The following is a 19717-nucleotide window of genomic DNA, read 5'->3' on the forward strand; positions in this document are numbered from 1 at the left end:
TTTTAAAGTTAAATAAAATAAGCTATCCTATTACTTACCTTCAAATGACTTAAGTAATTTTGTCTTTGGTACTACAGTTTTAAGTTACATATTTTTCACAATCACAAGTATCCCTGAGAGATTTTAATTTCTGCAATATCATAGACTACTTCAATCCCACCCAATCCCCATCTCCCAAAAAACTTTTAAAACAACTTGAATGACTTAAACAAATATCGACTAGTGACTTCTCATTTACATGCTGTGAGAGCAATATATATGTTCAAACTGATAAGCTTTTTGTATTAAATCACAGTAAAAAACAAAAGATTTTAAAATTCTCCATTTCCCCCATCTCCAGCAATGTTATTAAATCATCTTGATTTATAAAAGAGTAGGCTTTTAAGTGTGAAGCAGTTTCCATTAACCTATGTACTCAATAGGTCAACATGTAGAATAACAGCTATATAAGAAATTAATTTTTTGTTAAAATCCCTATTGGCTTAGCATGAAAGAGGTATTCAGTATATTGGTTACACTGAATGCTAAATGTTACTGAAATAAAATCTGGATTATATGGGTCCCCAATAAATTTAGCAATAGATGTGTGGAGAGAGGAATAGGTATACAGCTGTTAGGTAACGTCCATGCCCTGGCTTGAAGTATGACCTCAACCATAAATCTGTTTTACCTTTAGATTTAACTTTCTACAGTTTACTGTTTCTGTTATTCCTAACTTGGGAGATTCAATTTTTTACATTATTATAGTACTCCTCCCCTTATCTGCGGGGGATACATTCCAAGATCCCCAGTAAATGCTTCAAACCACAGATAGTACCAAACCCTATATTTATTATGTTTTTCCTATACATACATATCTATGATAGTTTAATTTATAAATTAAGCACAATAAGAGATTAACAACTAAAATAAAGTTTATGAATTATTTACTTCTGGAATTTTCCATTTAATATTTTTGGAACATAGTTGACTACAGGTAACTAAAACCATGAAAAGCGAACTGCATGTAAGAGGGAACTACTCTAATTTAAATGTACAGTATCTTAAAATCCTTGTGAGCAAAAAATATAATAAAGGAATACACACACACAAACTCTTGGAAAACCACCAACAAATGCCTCTTTTTAAAATAGACAGGGTGGTGCTGGCTTAATTTGTTTCTGTCTGGAAACCACTAACTGTAATGCTTTGCCCGCTGCTTACACCACTGTACTCAAATTAACCTAACTTGAGCACAGGAAATAGTTGTAATAGTTATAACTATATTACTCAGTAGACAGCTTGCAATCAGAGAAAGTTGCTACAATAATGTTAAAATTAATACTATCAGGGCGGAGAGTAAATCTTTCTCCAAGCAAGGAAAAACCAGAAATTTCAAAAGCAGGAAGAGAACAGTAACATGGAACAATTTGTCCTATATAAGGAAAAATGGGAATATCATAGCCCAGTGCCCAACATCTCAGAAAGCGTGTGAAGATCCCTTTATCCTCAGAATTAGATTTGAATGTATTTCTTCTTAAAAGTACCAAAAAAAATCTAAAATGAGATTGAACCTCAGTCTCCTGGATCCTAGGTCGATGCTCAACCACTGAGCCACACCAGCTGGCAGGAACAAATTTTAGATATCAATGTTATAAAAAGCCTAAAAATGATAGTACAGCTATGCTCCCCCCAAATTCCATTACATCAGGCCTTTATGAACAAGCAAAAACAAAACACTCTACAACCTCAGATTTACATTAGTCTATTCTTCCTACAAGTATATTTTACATGTACTAACCTATCCCATTTTCTCATTAAGTTACTAAATGGAAAAACTAAGTAACTATACTAAGATGACAAAATAATCAAGTTGGTTCTAAAATCTCTGATCTTTCATCTTTTCACTTTTACCTGAGATTTTTAAGCCAACTTCAACTATAAAAAGTGTTTCATTTGTATAGAGGTTTTTAGAAGTCTGAAATTTGCCCAGCCAGTGTTGCTCAGTGGTTGAACCTTGACCTAGGAACCAAGAGGTCATGGTTTGATTTCCAGTCAGGGTACGTGGCCAGGTCTCGGGCTCAATCCCCAGTAAGGGGCATGCAGGACGCAGCTGATCAATGATATTTCTCTCACTGATGTTTGTATCTCTCTCTCCCTTCCTCTCTCTCTAAAAATGGATAAAAATGTATCTTTTTAAAAAGCCTGAAATTTAAGCTGGTCTATCAAATAGTCACAATATATAAAGAATATTCAGTATATACTTGGGACTTCCAAAAACAAAAATGTGTACAAATAATTTTACGTTCAAAAGATGTGAGGTGAGAATTACAAATAAATAGTACATAAATCATCATCTCAATAATCCATAACCACTTGGGCCTCCTTAGGAATCCAATTTCCCACTAGTTTACCAAGGCAAGAGATTAAGATTTTTATCTCTGTGTGAATCTGTATCCAAAGCTTTTTAAAAATAATCTTTAGATTATCTCTTAATGTAGTAGACACCCTACCTGTCTACCTCCATTATTAATTCTCATCCGTTTTACCTCTAAGTAAAAGGAAACATCAATGCTAACGTCTTACTGTAAATTTCAAGGGAACAAATTTTACTTTATTTTAATATATCTTTATTGATTTCAGAGAGAGGAAGGGAGAGGGGGAGAGAGAGAGGGAAACATTAATGATGAGTCATCATTGATCAGCTGCCTCGTGCACACCCAACTGGGGATCGAGCCCTCAACCCGGGCATGTGCCCTGACCAGGAATCGAACCTCAATCTCCTGGATCCTAGGTTGATGCTCAACTGCTGAGCCACACTTGGCCAGCGGGAACAAATTCTAGATATCAATGTTATAAGAACCCTGAAATTTTAAAAATACTTTTTTTTCTAATCTGCTCTTGCTTTATGGGCTTAAGACAGGTATTCAAATTTACCTCTCTTTTATTTTCTGTAGTTTTTCTGGGTCTCTTGAAGGTGCACTTTTAGTTTTATCACTTTTTCCATCAGATGAACTCCAACCTGAAGGAATAATATCTACAGTGATCATGACATTATCGGTCAAATTATTTCCAAGTGTTGGGGGGACTGCAAATCGAAATAAGGAACCAGGAAGGATCCCTGTCATTCCTGTGTTTCTTCCACTGTGAACAGATTCTGATGTGGAGCCACCTATAGCAGCACTGCTTGATGCTGCAGGTGCTTGTGATCTGTTGGCAGCAGCCCCAAGGGGATCACTTTGTGCTTCCAGGTGAACTACTTCATTTGATTCTCTTCTAAAAATACGGTGAGATCGAGATGGTATATCAGGAGTGGGTATCCTTGAAGATTCATCTCGTCCTTCTCGCCTCCTTCTAGAGAACAAAGGTGTGCATCTATTTCTAAGTGAGGAAGATAACCATGGTCCTGTATTTCTACCTTCAGATTCTTGGATAAAATTTTCTGAATCTTGTTCAGAGCTATGATTTTGGCTAAGAGATGACAAACCCCATCTTCGCCTAAGAAATCGAAATCCCTGAGAAGCTTCCGATGCCCTATTATCAGGATCAGAAGCTGATGCTGCATTACGAGACTGTGAAGCTGTCGAGGTTCTTGGAGAAACGTAAGAATTTTCAGAACTCAATGATCTTGTATTTAAGGACTCCTGACTAGACCTTCGCGAAAAAAAAGTAGATGACATACTAGAAGCTATACGTGACAGCAATCTCCTGGTCGTACGTCTACCTTCATTGTCAGAAGATTCTTGAAATGATCTTTGAGATGAACCAACCCTATCTGAATTGCTTATGGTTGAGGTTTCACCTCTATTTGAAATATAAGAAAATCCAGGCTGTGTATTGCTTTGGGGAGACTCCAATTCTCTTGGAGAAAAATTTGATCTTAAAGAATTTCTACTAGAGTCCCTAGAACACGGCATGATCTGACGTTCAGAAGGCATTTGGTGGTTTGTGGATGATGTATTCAATTGGAAAGTGCTCATTGAGTTCTCTTTTGGTCTTGCTCCCTGTGAATATGAAGAAGGAACTCTGTCTTGAACATCTGTTTTTGAAAGAAAGAAAAAATAACCAATTACATGAAATAATTTGACTATTACTAAAATTTGCATTTATTAACGACTGATTACTGTCAAAATGAAACACTGGTTTCAAACTGAATACTGCTACATTATAACTACACAGCTTAACTATTATTATAGGGGAAAAAACATAAATGTGCTTCTCTTTCTATACCTTTGGTGAAACCCAGCACTTCTGTATAAACTAAACATTACAAACTAAAAAGAAATGACAGCTTATGAGAGGCAAACATCAATCTACCAACTTGATGAAGGTAAAACTGTTGAATCTGTTGATCAGAAATCGATGTGGTAGAATATCTAACATTTAAACAAATAAGGAATTTTAAATGTGCCAAATAATTCAATGTAAATGACTCTTATAAAAATAAAAGCAAAATAATCCTAGGGAGACAGTGTTTGGCACATTTTTCTTACTGTGAAGTACAAAGGTTATGGCAAACTCTGCTAACAGCTAAAAGTTTCTCCAATTTTTTTCCCCCTTCAAAGTAACAGCAGTGGTTCTTATCCCTGGTTACTCATCTAATAAACCTTTGCTTTTTAATACTGTCTGGGAGCTATGAGTCAGAACAAAGTCCTGAAATCTAAAATTTTAAAAGTACACCACTGGTGGTTCTAAACTTCAAAGGGAAGAGAAATACTATGTCATTCCTTTATAAAGAATACTTCTCCATACACCTAGTTTAAAAGCTAGATTACTACTGTGTTAATACATGCAGCCTCATGAAAGGATAAACTATTAGGGGCTAAATCTATTCTACCCTGTACTTTTATACTCCCAAATCTAGAAGCTATTGATACTATCCACTAATGGCCATCCATTAAAAGCCAAGCAAACAAAAAGATACTTTCATTTGTCTTAAATAAACCAAAGACTTGCCCCAATACGATTATTTAAAGTAAATTAAACTTTAAAAACAAATTTATCTTCTATGTAAATCAAACTCCACTTTTGCCTGCTATATTTGTCTACTTTAATTAGCACTTTTTATTTTCAGTTACTTAGTACTATTGTTCTAATGGTATTTATGTTTGAAAAGCTTAAGCTTATGTGCACTGACAAACAGTGTGGGTATTTCAACTAAATGAAAACAAAGGCACATTCATGTTATATTAAGGTAATTCTAAACTGTCTTAAAATGGTGATATCAAGCTCTAGTTGGCTCAAAATTTAAATATAATTAGTTACACATTACACTACATAAGACAAATTATACTGGAATATACAAGAATTATTTAGTATACTCCATGACATATACATTCTTAAAAGGAAAGAGCAAGTAAAAAATTTACTGGCAGACAGAATCTGGACAGTCATGTACATTTATTTTAAATTGTTTTCATTTTTAAAAGCAAAACAACAAATAAAGTATACTAGGAAACATTAAACTACCTTGAACATAAGATTCACTTCATTTATTCTTTCGTACTGTAATTTTAGTAATATAAAGAGGAAAATATAACATTATTAGATAAGTTATATATAACAATACAGTTTATACATACATGATGAAGTTGTGAAATCACCACTTCGGTGACTATAATCCATAAGATTACTAATGGAGGAATCTGCTCTCCTCTCTAAATCTCTCCTCTCTCTCATTAATTCATTTCCAAATGATCCAAGTACCACTGATGAAGATCTGGGAACTTGACTATGCCTCCAAGAAGAATCTTAAAATAATCAAAGAAGTTTTAATTCAGAGAAAGCTTTTAAGGTTTCTGATGACAAAAAATCTTTCATATTACACAGGGAGGCTGGATTTATTACAGAAATCCTTATAGTTACACAGTTGTAATCAGAAAAAAAATTTAGCAAAACATAAAATTATTCACTAAAAGAACTCATCACTTATAAAATTATTTCCTACTAAAACACATTCTTCTCTAACACTAAACTCTATTCCTATCCATGATACCAATGTCTCAATGGTTCTCTAGCAGATCATACAATATAGACATGATGTAAAATGATTACAGAACAAAAATGCAAAAGCTTGCCAAAGAATGCAGAATTTCATGAGACATAATGAAAGTGATGAAACAGCCAAAATCACAATCAAAGTCATCTTGTAACATAAGGCTATGTAATATTTATCAGAACTATCACTGCCACCACACCTGGTTCATTCCTATTCAAGAAGTAATGCATGAATGCAATTATAATCTAAATTTTGTTAGATATGATTTCATTTAAAAATAAATTAAAAATTAAGTCTCGCCTGGCCGGGCGTGGCTCAGCAGTTAAGCATCGACCTAGGATCCAGGCGATCAGGGTTTGATTCCCGGTCAGGGCACATGCCCGGGTTGCGGGCTGCGGCCGATCAATGACTCTCTCATCATTGATGTTTCTAGCTCTCTCTCTCCCTCTCCTTCCCTCTCTCTGAAATCAATAAAGATATATTAAAAAAAAAAAATTAAGTCTCAAAACCTTTCCCCTTTACTATTTACCTTGAAATTTTGGTTCTTCCTCGCCTAGTCCCAATAGCCTTAATAATTCCTCTTCATTAAGGAAAACGGCCCAGAGTATTTAATGCTACGCCTTCACAGAGCAGAGGAGAACAAAAATATCTGCACAGTGGTGTTTGTCTACAAAGTTAAGGTCTGCTCTTACCCACCACACTATTTTTAATATCCTTCAGATGGGTAGTGTCTTTCCCAATGGCGGTCCTGCCTATTAAAATAAAAAGGAATCGCTTACACTAATTCAATTGATAATACATATGCACTTCAAGAATTTTATCTCCTATTGTGTCATCACCAATTCTGTCTCAAAACTATTTCAAGCATTGGACAGTGTTTCATTTGAAGAGGAGTAAAGTGGGGAGGGAGCCTCCTGCCCTCTCAACAAAAGATCTTTTCAACTTAGGCAACAAATATGTCTGTCAGTACAAAATACCAAGCATAAAGCTTTATGGATAAGCCATCTAAATCCCAGAATGATTAAGTGACTTATTCAATGCCATACATCTAATTAGAGGGCTAAGATCATGGCTTTTTAATTCCTAGTATAAAACTCCTAGTAGAATACCACCAACTATTTTTTAAATAATTTTTATATTTTCTGAAAATAAATATATACCACAATGTTTCTCATTTACAAAAGATATGCTTTGAAAATATTTAAAGCCTACTTTAGAAAAATAGGCTTTCCTAGTAACAAAAAATTTACCTCCTATAACATGTCACTTTTACCAATTTGATCACCATACATTTTCAGCTATTCTAATTAAAATCTGTTAATATCCTGTTTGTGTAAAACATTTGTACCAAATTTAGAACAAAAATTCAAAATGAAGAGTTAATTTCAATTCTAGCACTAACTTAAGGTAAGATGTTGGAAACTCCACTACATTTCTGACCCCACTGTCTTACATGTGCTCTATTTGCTTAATATATTATGTCTTGGGAAAAGGGCTTTAGTCCAAAATACATATAGTGTAACTCTTACATAAATTTAATTCTTACCTGATACTGCATTTAAACCATGTCCAACATTTCTCCCAGCTGAGGTAGATGTACAGTTTGTACAGGAAAGTTTAGGTCTTTTTGAATCATGATCCCGTTGCTGGTTTTGTGATCTTGAGCGTGCGCCCTGAGTTACCTCAGATTCACTATACCATGTAGACTGAAATGGAGATGCAGATGCTGATGCAGATGTAGACTGTTAAGTTTAAAAAAAAAAAAATTTTTTTAAAGAAACAACAAAATGCTTGCATTCAATATTAAACTTAATAAATCTGAATTAGATTAATTCTTCTACGTAACAACTGGCAAGGAAATACTTAAGAGCAAAACTTTATCCACTTTGCTTTCCTGTTGTAATATTTCAACTTTCTGAGGAACCTGTTTCCTGTTCATAGAGGTGAATGGAATGCCACGACAGACATTAATATATACATTTATTGTGAACATTCTACTATGAAAATAAGATTTTTCAAGTAATAAAAAAATGTATCCTGAATCTACTGCTCACTGTTAGGAATACAGTCATACAATGGAATCTCTTCATCAGTGAAGCAAGAAATAGGTTAAAAAAAAAAAAAAAAAAAAAAAGCACATATTTTAAAACTCTTAGCTCAAGGTTTTCTCTATTAACATAAACATAAGAGCACAAAATAAAACAACCCTAAACACAAAAGTCATTCACAATGTACAAACTATTTTACTTCTTCCTAATTCCTTAATTGGTTAGGCAGTATATCCAGTATAATGCCTAAAAAGAGAAAAGATTAGCTTGTCTCCTTAAAATATAGGTTTAAATAACATAATATTCCAACCACAATTACAGAAATTGTCCTTTTATTTTACAAGTTTTCCTTCATTGTAAAGTTGAGAAAGACACACAGTCTAAGGAAGTACAATTGGCATACAATCCTAAATTCCTTGGAGACACGTAAGACTAAAATAAAAGTGAGTTCTAAGGAAAAGAAAGGAAAAAACATTTTATAATAATTTTAACATGTACGTGGCAAATAGTTCATTTTATTAAAGAATCTTAAAAAAGAAAAACAATGTTCTTTTAAGTGTTACAGTTTGAGCCATAAATTCAGTCTGTTAATCTAACATTCACATGATAAACATAAGACCCCAAATAATGTGCACCATCAAAGAGTTCTAGAGTACAGATAACAAACAATAAATAATTATAATATAAATAAGGCTACAATAGGAGGTATGTTGAAAGTTTTACAGAAAAGAGAAAGCCTAACTATGCCTGAGGGAAAGCAGGAGAGACCAAGAAAACCCAAAACCTAAGTCCACACAGAAACTTGCACATAAATGTTAATAGCAACATTATTCCTAATAGTTAAAAGGTGGAAACCACCTGCATGTCCATCAGTGGATGAATGGATAAAAATGCACAATTATCCATACAAATATTATTCATCCATAAAAGGAATGAAGTACTGATGATATATACTACAACACAGAATAACCCTAAAAACATGCTAAGTAAAAGAATCTAGTCACAAAAGACCTTATAGCCTGTTTTCCACTCATGTATATGAAACTCAAAACAAGAAAGTAGATTAAAGGTTGCTTACTGCTGAGGTGTAGTGATAGCTAAAGGATCTGGGTTATTTTTTTTCCTGAGGTGATAAAAAGGTTCTAAAACTGACTGTGGTGATGGTTTGCACAAGTCTGTAAGTATACAAAAACCACTGAATTGTACACTTTAAATGGGCAAATCATATGGTATGCGACATAACTTGTTAAAGATGTTCTTTTAAAGAAAGAACTTTAACAAGTGCTACAAATACAAACCAATGTTACCCACTAAACAGTGCTTAGTCCTGAAAAATTATATCATTTACAATAATGGAACAGAGTCCAGAATAAAATGCTCATCCTTGACTCCTCACTTCTATCAATCAATGCCTTGACTATGATGACTAAGTCCTGCTTTAAATTCTCCAGACCAAAATTACTTTAGCCACACGTAAACACCCAGAACTTTGATTTCTTCTGTTTTAAATGTTCATGTGCTGGAGAGTATCCATTACCACACTAAGGTGGAAGTCTTACCTAGTTTCTATTAAGAGTAAGATTCTAGTTCTCAATTTTCTTAAAAAAGACATTAGCTGATTTTTAAGAATTTATATCTCAACCCCCCTTTCCCCAAGGTTTGATATCCCTGGATCACAACAGACTACCAGAAAGTTAGTATTTAGTACCAGAAAGTTAATATTTAGATCACTCTGCTGCTGCTTTACAAAACTGCTTTCATTAAACTGTACACTTTTGTATCATGTCCTTTGCTTTCACTGAGGTTTACCAAGAAACAGTTTCACTAAACTAGGTATATACACTTATAGGATAAATACTACATGGAGACAGTCCACTATATCCCTTTCAGACCAGAGTGTCAAGTGTTGCTTCCTTTGAGAAATTATTTCTTTTCCTTATGAACAAAAGACCTTATAAAGCTGGTCCTGTTTCCCTGTGATCTTCCTGGAGCCCAAACCAAGAGTCCATGTTTAACTTTAAAACACTGCAGGGCTTATGAAGCCTATCGATGTGATAACCTTGACCCACTCAGTATTTGATCTGTGTTTTTCCTGATTCCATTTTTAAAAATTATTTTCATTTACTTATCTGTGTACACATGTATTTATTTCCATGGGAGGTAGTCTTGTAGTAGATAAGGACACACACATAAAAAGTTAAACACTACTAGTTCTTTTAATTCTTTAGAAAACATAACTATTCAAATATGCCATGGTATTGAGTTCTGCAATAGTTGATCTACAAACTAGAAAAGATGTCAACAACTGAAAAAAGTACCTAGAACCTCATAAAAAGCCTACTACTTTATTATTTCACATTGAAAGTAATCACTCTCAACAAAGCAAAACGAGAAAATAAAATGGAATTAGTTGCTTAAATTACAGAAAATACAGAAAAGTAACAAACAATTCCACATTCACAGAATACTCCCAAATGTTTTACTTTCAACAGTTTCATAGGAAATAATATTTTCTTAATCCTCACCTAAGAATATTTTTTCCATTGCTTTTTCAGAGAGAGTGGGAGGGAGGGAGTGCGAGGAGGGGAGAGAGAAAGAGAAACATCAATTTGAGAGAAACACATTGATTGGTTGCTTCCTGCTTGTGCTCTGACCTGGGCCAGAGATTGAGCCCGAAACCATGGTAGTACCCTTGTCCAGAATTGAACCTGGGGCCCGGCCTTTCAGTCCATGGGATGAACCTCTAACTACTGAGCCAAACTGGCTAGGGCAGAAATAAATTTCCTATTTAAAATATCTAAAATTCTACTTACTGTTACCAAAGAAATGAGATGATCATAGTTTTCAACCATTCAAATTGTAACAAAAATTCAAACATGGACTAACAGAAATATCAGCAAGATTAACAACAGAGGCAACCCAGCTTACAAATGGCTAAGAAACAAAAGATATTTAGCAAATCAATTGTTCGGAACTTAGAACCTCGATTTCCCCAAAGAAGAAACAATGCTATCCAGAAGTCTTACAGATTCTTAAGCTCAGGCACATTATTTACTAATCATGTGATTTTCTGAGGAAAATCACTCTTCTTTCCAGACTTCAGATCCTTATTTTATGAAATGACACAGGTATGTGTCCTATTTAAGTAAAATTCAAAGTGGAAAATGTTTATAAAATGTCAAGCACTATATAAATATAAGGTGCTTCCGTATTATTTAATCTATAACTCAAATTATAATTTAAAAATGTAAACAACCTGACTAAATATGGAAAATGAAAGATATAAAGTAACTTGCCCAGGTTCACATAGCTATTAGTGGAGCAATACTCCAGTCGAGGCTATATATAGTCTGGTTTCAGAGTCTTGTTGTTCCTAAGAAGCTGTATGAAAACTCAGACAAACACAAGAAAACATATTTCTATAAATAGAGGGGGGGGGAAATACTTCTGTGCTCTTAATAAGTCACATCATTTAATCCACAACATTTCCATAGGATACAAAAGATGTGTACCTCTGACAAACATACACTTGTCTACCAACAAAATTAAAAAAACAACACACACAATATCAATTAACATTGAAAATGAGAACAAGTAAACAGTTCATGTAAAGTTTATGAGCGTGTATGTAGATATGGACATTTTAGAGAATTATTTTTTACTTCAGTCTTTCTCTGAATATTTTACAAAATGCTTATTACTGTGCTGAAATATTTTTATATAACTGCTACACACTACATCACGGGATATATAAATACTTAGACAGAAATTTTCACTAAAGGATTCTCTTAAGATTTAGTTATGTAAAAACCCAGACTTTAGCAAATCACACGTGATTTAATTAGGTGTTCAGCCAATAATGCAATAAATTTAAATTTAAAACACAAGATAAATTGCTCTAAACTTAAACCATGCCATCTGAGATTTATAGCTTTATACTACAACTACTGTGCTATAATCCTAATAAACCTTTCCAAAAACCAAAGTGCTGCAGTCTTAAGGAAAATTAGCTATTAAGAGTAGCATGTGTAGCTTTATGTAAATTATGAATCAGTGCAGTCATTACAAACCATAAAAAAACCCAAAAGTCGTCTAAAAGCAAAATATTTAGATGTCATATTGCAAAAAAACAAAACAAAAACCACTTAACAACAATAATTATTCCACTGCTGCCTTGTATACTCACAGAGAAAAGTCAGATAAATGAATGTAACATTAAAAAAAAGATGCAATTTTTGGTTCTTTGACAAAGTCACCCACACTGATTAACTTAAATTCATACTTAGAGTAATACCTATTTTTTAAGTAAAAAGGTTTCCAAGTCTTTGGAAAGTATGATCATTTTATATAAGATCACAATCCCTCATTCATAATTCTAAAGTCCAAGAAGTTTGAAAAACATAAGTTTTTGCTACTTGCTATGAACAATCATTCATTTTGCTGCAGACATAGTAAGTTTTGATGCCTCAAATTCAGCTGAGCGTTTTCTAAACATACTCTGTTACCTAAAATCTAAAAGACAAACATGGCCCCAAGGATTTTGAAAAAGAGACTGTACATATATTCCAAATTAAGATGTTACCTGATATTCAGAATCCAGTCTAAACGAAGAGTCTCTCGAGTGATAGGTATCATTTAAACTACTTCCTCTGCTTCCAGACATCATCCTAGCACTTAAAGAGCTGGGGGATTGAACAGAAATTCTTCTTGGAATCCTTGAAGGTTTAGACTCCATTCTTAAGGTTTCCTGTGAAAAGCAAATTTTGATTAATTGCCTTTGGGAAAACATGCAGCTCAAATAAAAAATTACCCATGCAAATTATCATGTATCTACCATGATAAAATATAAAACTATCATCACCCTTCTTCTACAAGGCAGAAGTCTAAAGTGTATCAAGGTTCCCTACTGTCCATAAAACGAAGCACACATAGTAAAAGTGAGATGAGGAACTAAGGTTTGTTGTTTCCAGAGCCTCGGCTCTTTTCCTTACTAAATTTTGTCTCCATAAAAAAATTCCTACACGAAGTTGCCCTTGATTTTCTTGCTATTCCTATCTATTATTGGTGTTCAATATTCATACCATGAACATTAGCTATATTGTACTATTTGTACACTCCTTAACACAATATGCTCTCACAGGCCTTTGTATGTGCCTGAAAAATCTACACATTCCCCATTTGATTACTGGTCATGGTCTAAAAATGAGCACTTTTCTTTTTGTGCCCCTACTTTATACATAGTTTTATGTATCATACTACCTTATGCTACAGTAATTTGTTTTCCTATATATCTCCCCTTCTCAAAGTGAAAATCATTTCTAGGATTTCTTCATTAGACATTCCTCTCAACCTATGCCAAGAGACACCATAGCTACACCTAACTTTTAACTATATATAAATGAAAGCATACAATATGTACTCTTTTATGTCTGGTTTTATTTGCTCAACATTGTATTTGTGAGATTCATTCGTGTTGTTTCATGCAGTTTTAAGTTCACTCCAATTGGTTTATATAATATTCCACTGTATCAATACACAGAATTTATTTGGCCATTCTACTGTGGATGGACACTGGATTGTTTCCAGTTTTAAGCTATTACAATAATGCTGTTATCAAGAGAACTTTTATAACTTAAAACACACACACGTTTAAGTTTCATAGGGAAAAGATTTACAATGAGGCCCCTGGTTAACTGAGATGCCACCAGTCTTGAGAGTAGAAGTAAAATGAGGACAAAAGCAGCAAATAAAAAGAAATCACAATAATCTCTTCAACTTCTCCCAGTTACCAACTTTCAAGGTCAAAAATCATTCCTTTATTATTCTGGAAGTGGAAACAGAAGCACTTCACTTACCTGATGTGCAACTTAGATAAGGTATATTTGCTTTACTAAAATATTCAAATTTAGCCCAGCCAGTATGGCTCACTGGTTGAGAGTCAACCCATGAACCAGAAGGTCACAGTTCAATTCTGGTCAGGGCACATGCCCGGGTTACAGGCTTGATCCCCAGTAGGGGTCATGAATGATTCTCTCTCCTCATCGATGTTTCTATCGCTCTCTCCCTCTCCCTCCCCCTCTCTGAAATTAATAAAAACAAAACAAAATTCAAATTTAAACATTTAAGTTAAAAACACCTCATTCATTTTCAGCATGTAACCTCATTATCAACTAATTCTTGGATCACTCACATCTTTCTACTTGAAAAATTACTACAAAAGAATTTCCTTTTTCAATAATATTAGTCTAAAAACATGGTATCAGGAATGAAAGAGGATAAAGAGGGCAAACAAAACATATGCTCTATATATTGCAGTAGGAGACATACAACAAATATAAAAAAGATACAACACAAGCTCAATAGCAATTAAAATTATTCACTAAGAATAACTAATGAGAAACCAAAGTAAAAGTTACACTATGAGATATGATTAAATCAAAAAAAGTTTATCAGAAAAAAGGTCAGTTAAAAATACTAGTTAAACATGACAGGTTATCCTTATGCACCTCTTTTAGCCCCTCTTTCCAAAATCCCTCTAAAATGACAGTAAATTAATTCAAAGCTTTAACCATGAAAACAACAAGAATGGGTCCACTGCAAGCAAGAGATTTTGACGTATACTTGGAAAATCCAAAGTAGGAGTAGAATAATTCAGCAGAGAGAATGAAACTATACCCTATGTATTTAAAAAGAGGTGGAACTAGAAAGAATCAAGACTTGGAGGTAAAAAGTACCATAAAAAGGGTTGAAAAATGAACTGCTAAATTAAAATCTGTAGTTGAAGCAGTAACCCCAAGTTCTTCCTCTAGCTTCATTCATCCAAAAATATATTTTCTCTCTGGAAACAAAGATCTCACAAGCAATAGTTTTCCCTAAGTATGTGGGAGTTAAGTATAAGGAATAAAAGAAAATATACATACTCATTTTGTTGACACCCAAAGACTCTTTCCCGGATTTGTTTCTACAAGGCTGTTGGAAGACAGAGATTTTGGAATGCTCCCAATTACATACAAAGCCAGCTAGCCACTGATGATCCTACCCCACAACAAAGTCACAAAGAGTTTCTAATCAGCTTTTTTAGTGCTTCCCTCTAATACGCAAACATCAAGGATCACTAGGCATCCAAGGAAGGCCTCCAATATGAAAGACCAAAGTACGAAACAACAAAAATTCAGAAAAATTTTGAGGAAAGGAGCTAATTACTATCCTCAAAGGGACAGACATTCATTCATAAAACAACAACAGAATGCTTGAGAAAGCAATCAGAGTAAAATGAGCTTGTGGATATTCAAAATGTGGTACACTTTTTAAAAAGTGTGATACAGTGAAATAATCAACGTTAAGACTAGGAGTAAACTGAGTAAACATCCCTGAAGTAGAAAATGTAAATTGAAAATAGGAGAACTGTCGAGGGGAGTTATATTAAACTATAACATGGTTATAGAAAGAGAGAAGAAAATGAAGAAAAAGTTATCAAAGAAATAAAAGAACCTTACTAGAATTAAAGAATACAAATCTTCACAATGAAAAGACTCGAGTACTCAGCAGATTAAAGGAGACCAACACTAAGCACAATTTATCATCTTGAAATTTCAGAACACCAGAAATAAAAGAAAGTTACCAGAGTGAAAAAGCAGGTCACATACAAAAGAAAAGTAATTAAGATACCTTCCTAATTGCGACTTTAAAAACTTTTAATACAATGAAGCAATAACTGTAATACTGAGAAAAATGTTTAGCCTTGAATTCCAATTTGACAACCAAATGAGAGATGGAGAACAGGACACATTTTGAGACATGGGAGATCTTTAAAAAAAAATCAGTCACAAACAGAACAAAAACCAAAGGAAGCTAAAAGAAGAGCATGTCCTAGGAAAATAGGAATGTAAGGAATTAAGAACCAGACATAATGCCCAGGAAAGTTTATAAAGGTATGAAGAAAGCATAGGGAGCAACTTGCTGAGATTGGAGAAGGACCACAGATAATGGAAGCAAAGTTCTAATAAGAAGAAAAAAGCATCAAATAGAAACCATTCTGGCAAAGATGATACAATTAGAAAAATGCTGAACAAATGGCAAGTTAATAAATTAATTTTCTAACTTGAGAAAACAGCTATTGTTCAAGAAAGGAGGTATGGTGTTTGGGTGAACTCTTAATATTTAGTTATGATTATATAAATAGTCTACTGATTTTGCTACATACACGCTGTGGGACGAAGGTGGGTAGGGGAAATAAAGACAGTGGTGAATAAGGATAACACATACAATACTGAAAAATCATCAACAGTATAAATACATCATTTAGAAATATGGAAGTAAATCCTAGAAGAGCTAAAAAGTTGAGGGTTGCTGCCTTTGGAAAGTGGGACTGGGAAAGAGGTTAAGGGTTGGGCAAAGAACTACTGTTTTCCTTTTAAGTAGGATGACCATATTTCCTGGTTTGCCTAGAACAGTCCCAGTTTATGGCCAGAAAAGTCCTAATTTGTGCTCATTACCTCAGGACAATTATTAATAGTACTTGAGCTGTCTCTTAAAAGTGGCCTCGTTTGGATGACACGATCACTTCAGCTTTTTATAAGCTATATACGTATGTCCGCACAATTTATTTTTTTTTTATTAAAAAAAGGTATATTATAAATTGGACTTTTAAAGAAAGCACACATTAGTAGAAAGAGTATTAAATGGTTAAACACTGACATGCAAAAAGCTCATAAATGATTTAACAAGTAGCAGATTTGTAATTTTATCAAGAAGTCTATGAAAATACTGAACAAGGAACTATATTTATGACCTGAGGATTTTAAATGGGTAGACGAAATGCTTTTTAAGAGATACAGGCCTATAGATGATTATTCAATAACAATAATGCTTCTTAATCATACCTCTCATAGTTTACTTTGACTATTATTTATAACCAATACTTACTTGCATACTTGTAGAATGAAACTAACCTAATAGGAACTCTGCTTAAAACAAACCTCTTGAGAGAAGACAAAGAGGCAGAGTCCTCTGAGAGATATAATTTATACTGTATGAAACTATTTTTGGCAACTCCTCTACATAAACTGATTTCAAAAATGTAGGTGTTACCAGAGAACTTATATAATATGATTGCATAAGTTGTAGGTCAAAAGCACAAAATATAGCAAAAAATTCAAAACGCACAGTCCTTGAAAAACTTGTACCAGACCACTTACAAGGTACTATGAGGCATCTTTTTTAGTTCTTTCTTGTTTCAACAGATATTTTTTTAGATGGTTAGTATGTGCTAGACACATTAAAATTAATACTAAACAAGGGGATGAGGTGAGGGGACAACATTGAACACACTGGGATAGTGATTGTCAAGAAGTTATAGTCTAGTAGAGAAAAAACAAGCTATACAAATAACCACATAACTTAGTTATAAGTGCTATAAAGGAAAAGGTATAAGCAAAAATAACACAACAGCAGGAAAAAGGTACTTGAAGCTTAACACTTTTAACCAAGACTTAAAAGAGTACAGCACAAAAAAAGTTCATATATACAACCTTTCCTCAATGGTCAATATAATGGTATCTTAGTTTCCTTCTGTTACTATACAATGCTTGTTTTCTAAATTTCTTTAGATTTGACTTCACAGTTGGACAATCAAGCTCCCTGGATAGTGATAAGACAAAAACCACACCAGGGCTGACCCATGTAGACAATACAAGATATGTGCCTGTCTGCCCTGTCTTGCTACTCAATTTGCATTCAGCAGCCACCACTGCTATGAAATTCCTGTAACACGATTTGTACTCTTTGAGACTTACTGAAGTCCTACTGGAATTATATGCTCAAGTTCCTTATCAAATCAATGACTAAGGTGAGGCACTGACAGCATCAAGAGGCCACATTTTCCATTCTCCAGAACTTGCTTTGAATGCAGAAAGATGAGACACAAAGCCACAACTATCTTATGATCAATATTTGAGACTGTTACTTTATAGAACTTTTCAGCTTAGGAAATAAAGTATTTTGGGTAAAGCTGACATATATATATTTTAATCCTCACCAGAGGATATTTTTTCCATTGATTTTTACAGGAGGAGGGGGGGAAGAGGGGAGGGGGGAAGGGCCAGAGGGAGGGAGGGGGAGAGAAACATCAAATCTCAACCAAGGTACATGCCTCTGACTGAGAATCAAACCCGAGACCACCTTTCAGTACACAGGACAACACTCTAACCACTCAAACAGGCCAGGGATAAACCTGATACTTAACTGCTAGTTTTTTACTTCAATGTTAAGTGAGCCCTCACTCTGAGGAATTTTAATAGAGATTCAAAAGCAACTGCAGTGGAAAACAAGTATTCATATCAACTCCACAATTTATGTACTCTGTCCATCTCATAAACCTATGGCTTGTTAGCTACTAAAAATTTTGACTCCCTGTTTTGTAGATAATTTCATTCTGCGGGGCTTCCTAAGAAATTCTCTGAAGAGCTCCTTAAAGCAAGTTCATGTTTTTGGTGACCTGCTGAACACTATAAAGGATCTTTAGACCAAAAGAAAGGTTTTCCTACCTATAAACAGCACAATTCAAATCTATTCTGTGGATAAAATCTTACCTTAAACTTTCTTAGTCTAGGTAAAAAGCCTAAAGGAATTCTATGTCATTACCTGACATGTAAAACTTGGTAACTGGTTCTCTGCCTGATACTATCTGCAAGTTACCAAGATCTCACAATAACATGTTAAATACAATTGAAAAACTCTCCCACAACTTATACTAGAATACAGACAAATTTAAATTAATTTTTACAACAAGGCTTCACTTGGATTATCAGGCCTACTCTGGGTAAATTAACAAAGTTTGTCTCCAATACAACTGCTAGGCTTTGTTTAAAGCATGGGTGGGGAACCTTTTTTCTGCCAAGGGACATTTGGATATTTATAACATCATTTGCTGCCATACAAAATTATCACCTTAAAAATTAATCCGCTATATTTGGTAAAACATTTAATAAACTCACCCCTAATGTGATGGCTGCAGTTGTCTTGGCGGGGCCAGACCAAATATGGCCCGAGGGCTGGACAGCCCCCAGCCTGGGTTTAAAGGGAACTCAACTTCCCCTACTTAATTTCCAACTACCACCTGAAAAAAAACCCTAGTTCAGCTCAATTTTTGAGTTAGTTACTGAGTATCTTCAATATACCAGACAGGGTGCTAAACTCTAGAAATGTAGTATCAAAGCTTATCTCCTGAACTCATATTTCAGAGATAAGAGAAGTGAATGGAATTAAATAAATATATAAATAACTACAAGAGAATTAACAGCAGATACACATATACACAAAATGCTACAGAAGAGAATATTCCCCCCAAACAATGAAAAATGTTAGATAAAATATAAAGAACATCCTCTAAAAGCAATGAAAGGTGGGCAAGATAAGGAATTACTAGGTCAATGAAGGAAAAATGGGAAATCCAAAAGTTATGGAAGTACAAAAGTCACTTCTGCCCTTAGGGTATTTATAAATTCCAGAAAATCTAAGTTTTGTCACTCTCATGGAAGGAAATCAAAGCCCAGTACATGCACAAGATCCATAATCTAATAAGCCACGCACCTCATCATAGTCAGCTGAACTCCGAAAGTACCCAACAGGTTAAAAGTTAAAGCAAAGGTAAACCAGTTCTTGTGCAGATTCGCAGCTAAGATTATTTCCTGGA

The 19717-nt window shown here is 34.1% G+C and overlaps 1 protein-coding gene across 2 annotated transcripts in view; it reads right to left on the reverse strand.

Moving 5' to 3' along the window:
* The window catches only part of MARCHF7 (membrane associated ring-CH-type finger 7), a 42060-nt gene that overhangs the window by 14018 nt on the left and 8325 nt on the right, over nt 1–19717 (reverse strand). The window contains exons 2-5 of one of the 2 annotated variants that reach the window (XM_081141737.1): nt 12608–12772; nt 7524–7719; nt 5562–5729; nt 2917–4018 (exon numbers count right to left, since the gene is read on the reverse strand). In XM_081141737.1, coding sequence (XP_080997863.1) covers nt 2917–4018; nt 5562–5729; nt 7524–7719; nt 12608–12760 — 1619 coding nt within the window. In that variant the 5' untranslated portion in view covers nt 12761–12772. The remainder of the gene's footprint in view (nt 1–2916; nt 4019–5561; nt 5730–7523; nt 7720–12607; nt 12773–19717) is intronic. The other variant, XM_081141738.1, reaches the window with a different exon arrangement.

Source organism: Miniopterus schreibersii (genome assembly GCF_964146895.1).
Source record: "Miniopterus schreibersii genome assembly, chromosome: 7".
NCBI classification, from domain to species: domain Eukaryota; kingdom Metazoa; phylum Chordata; class Mammalia; order Chiroptera; family Miniopteridae; genus Miniopterus; species Miniopterus schreibersii.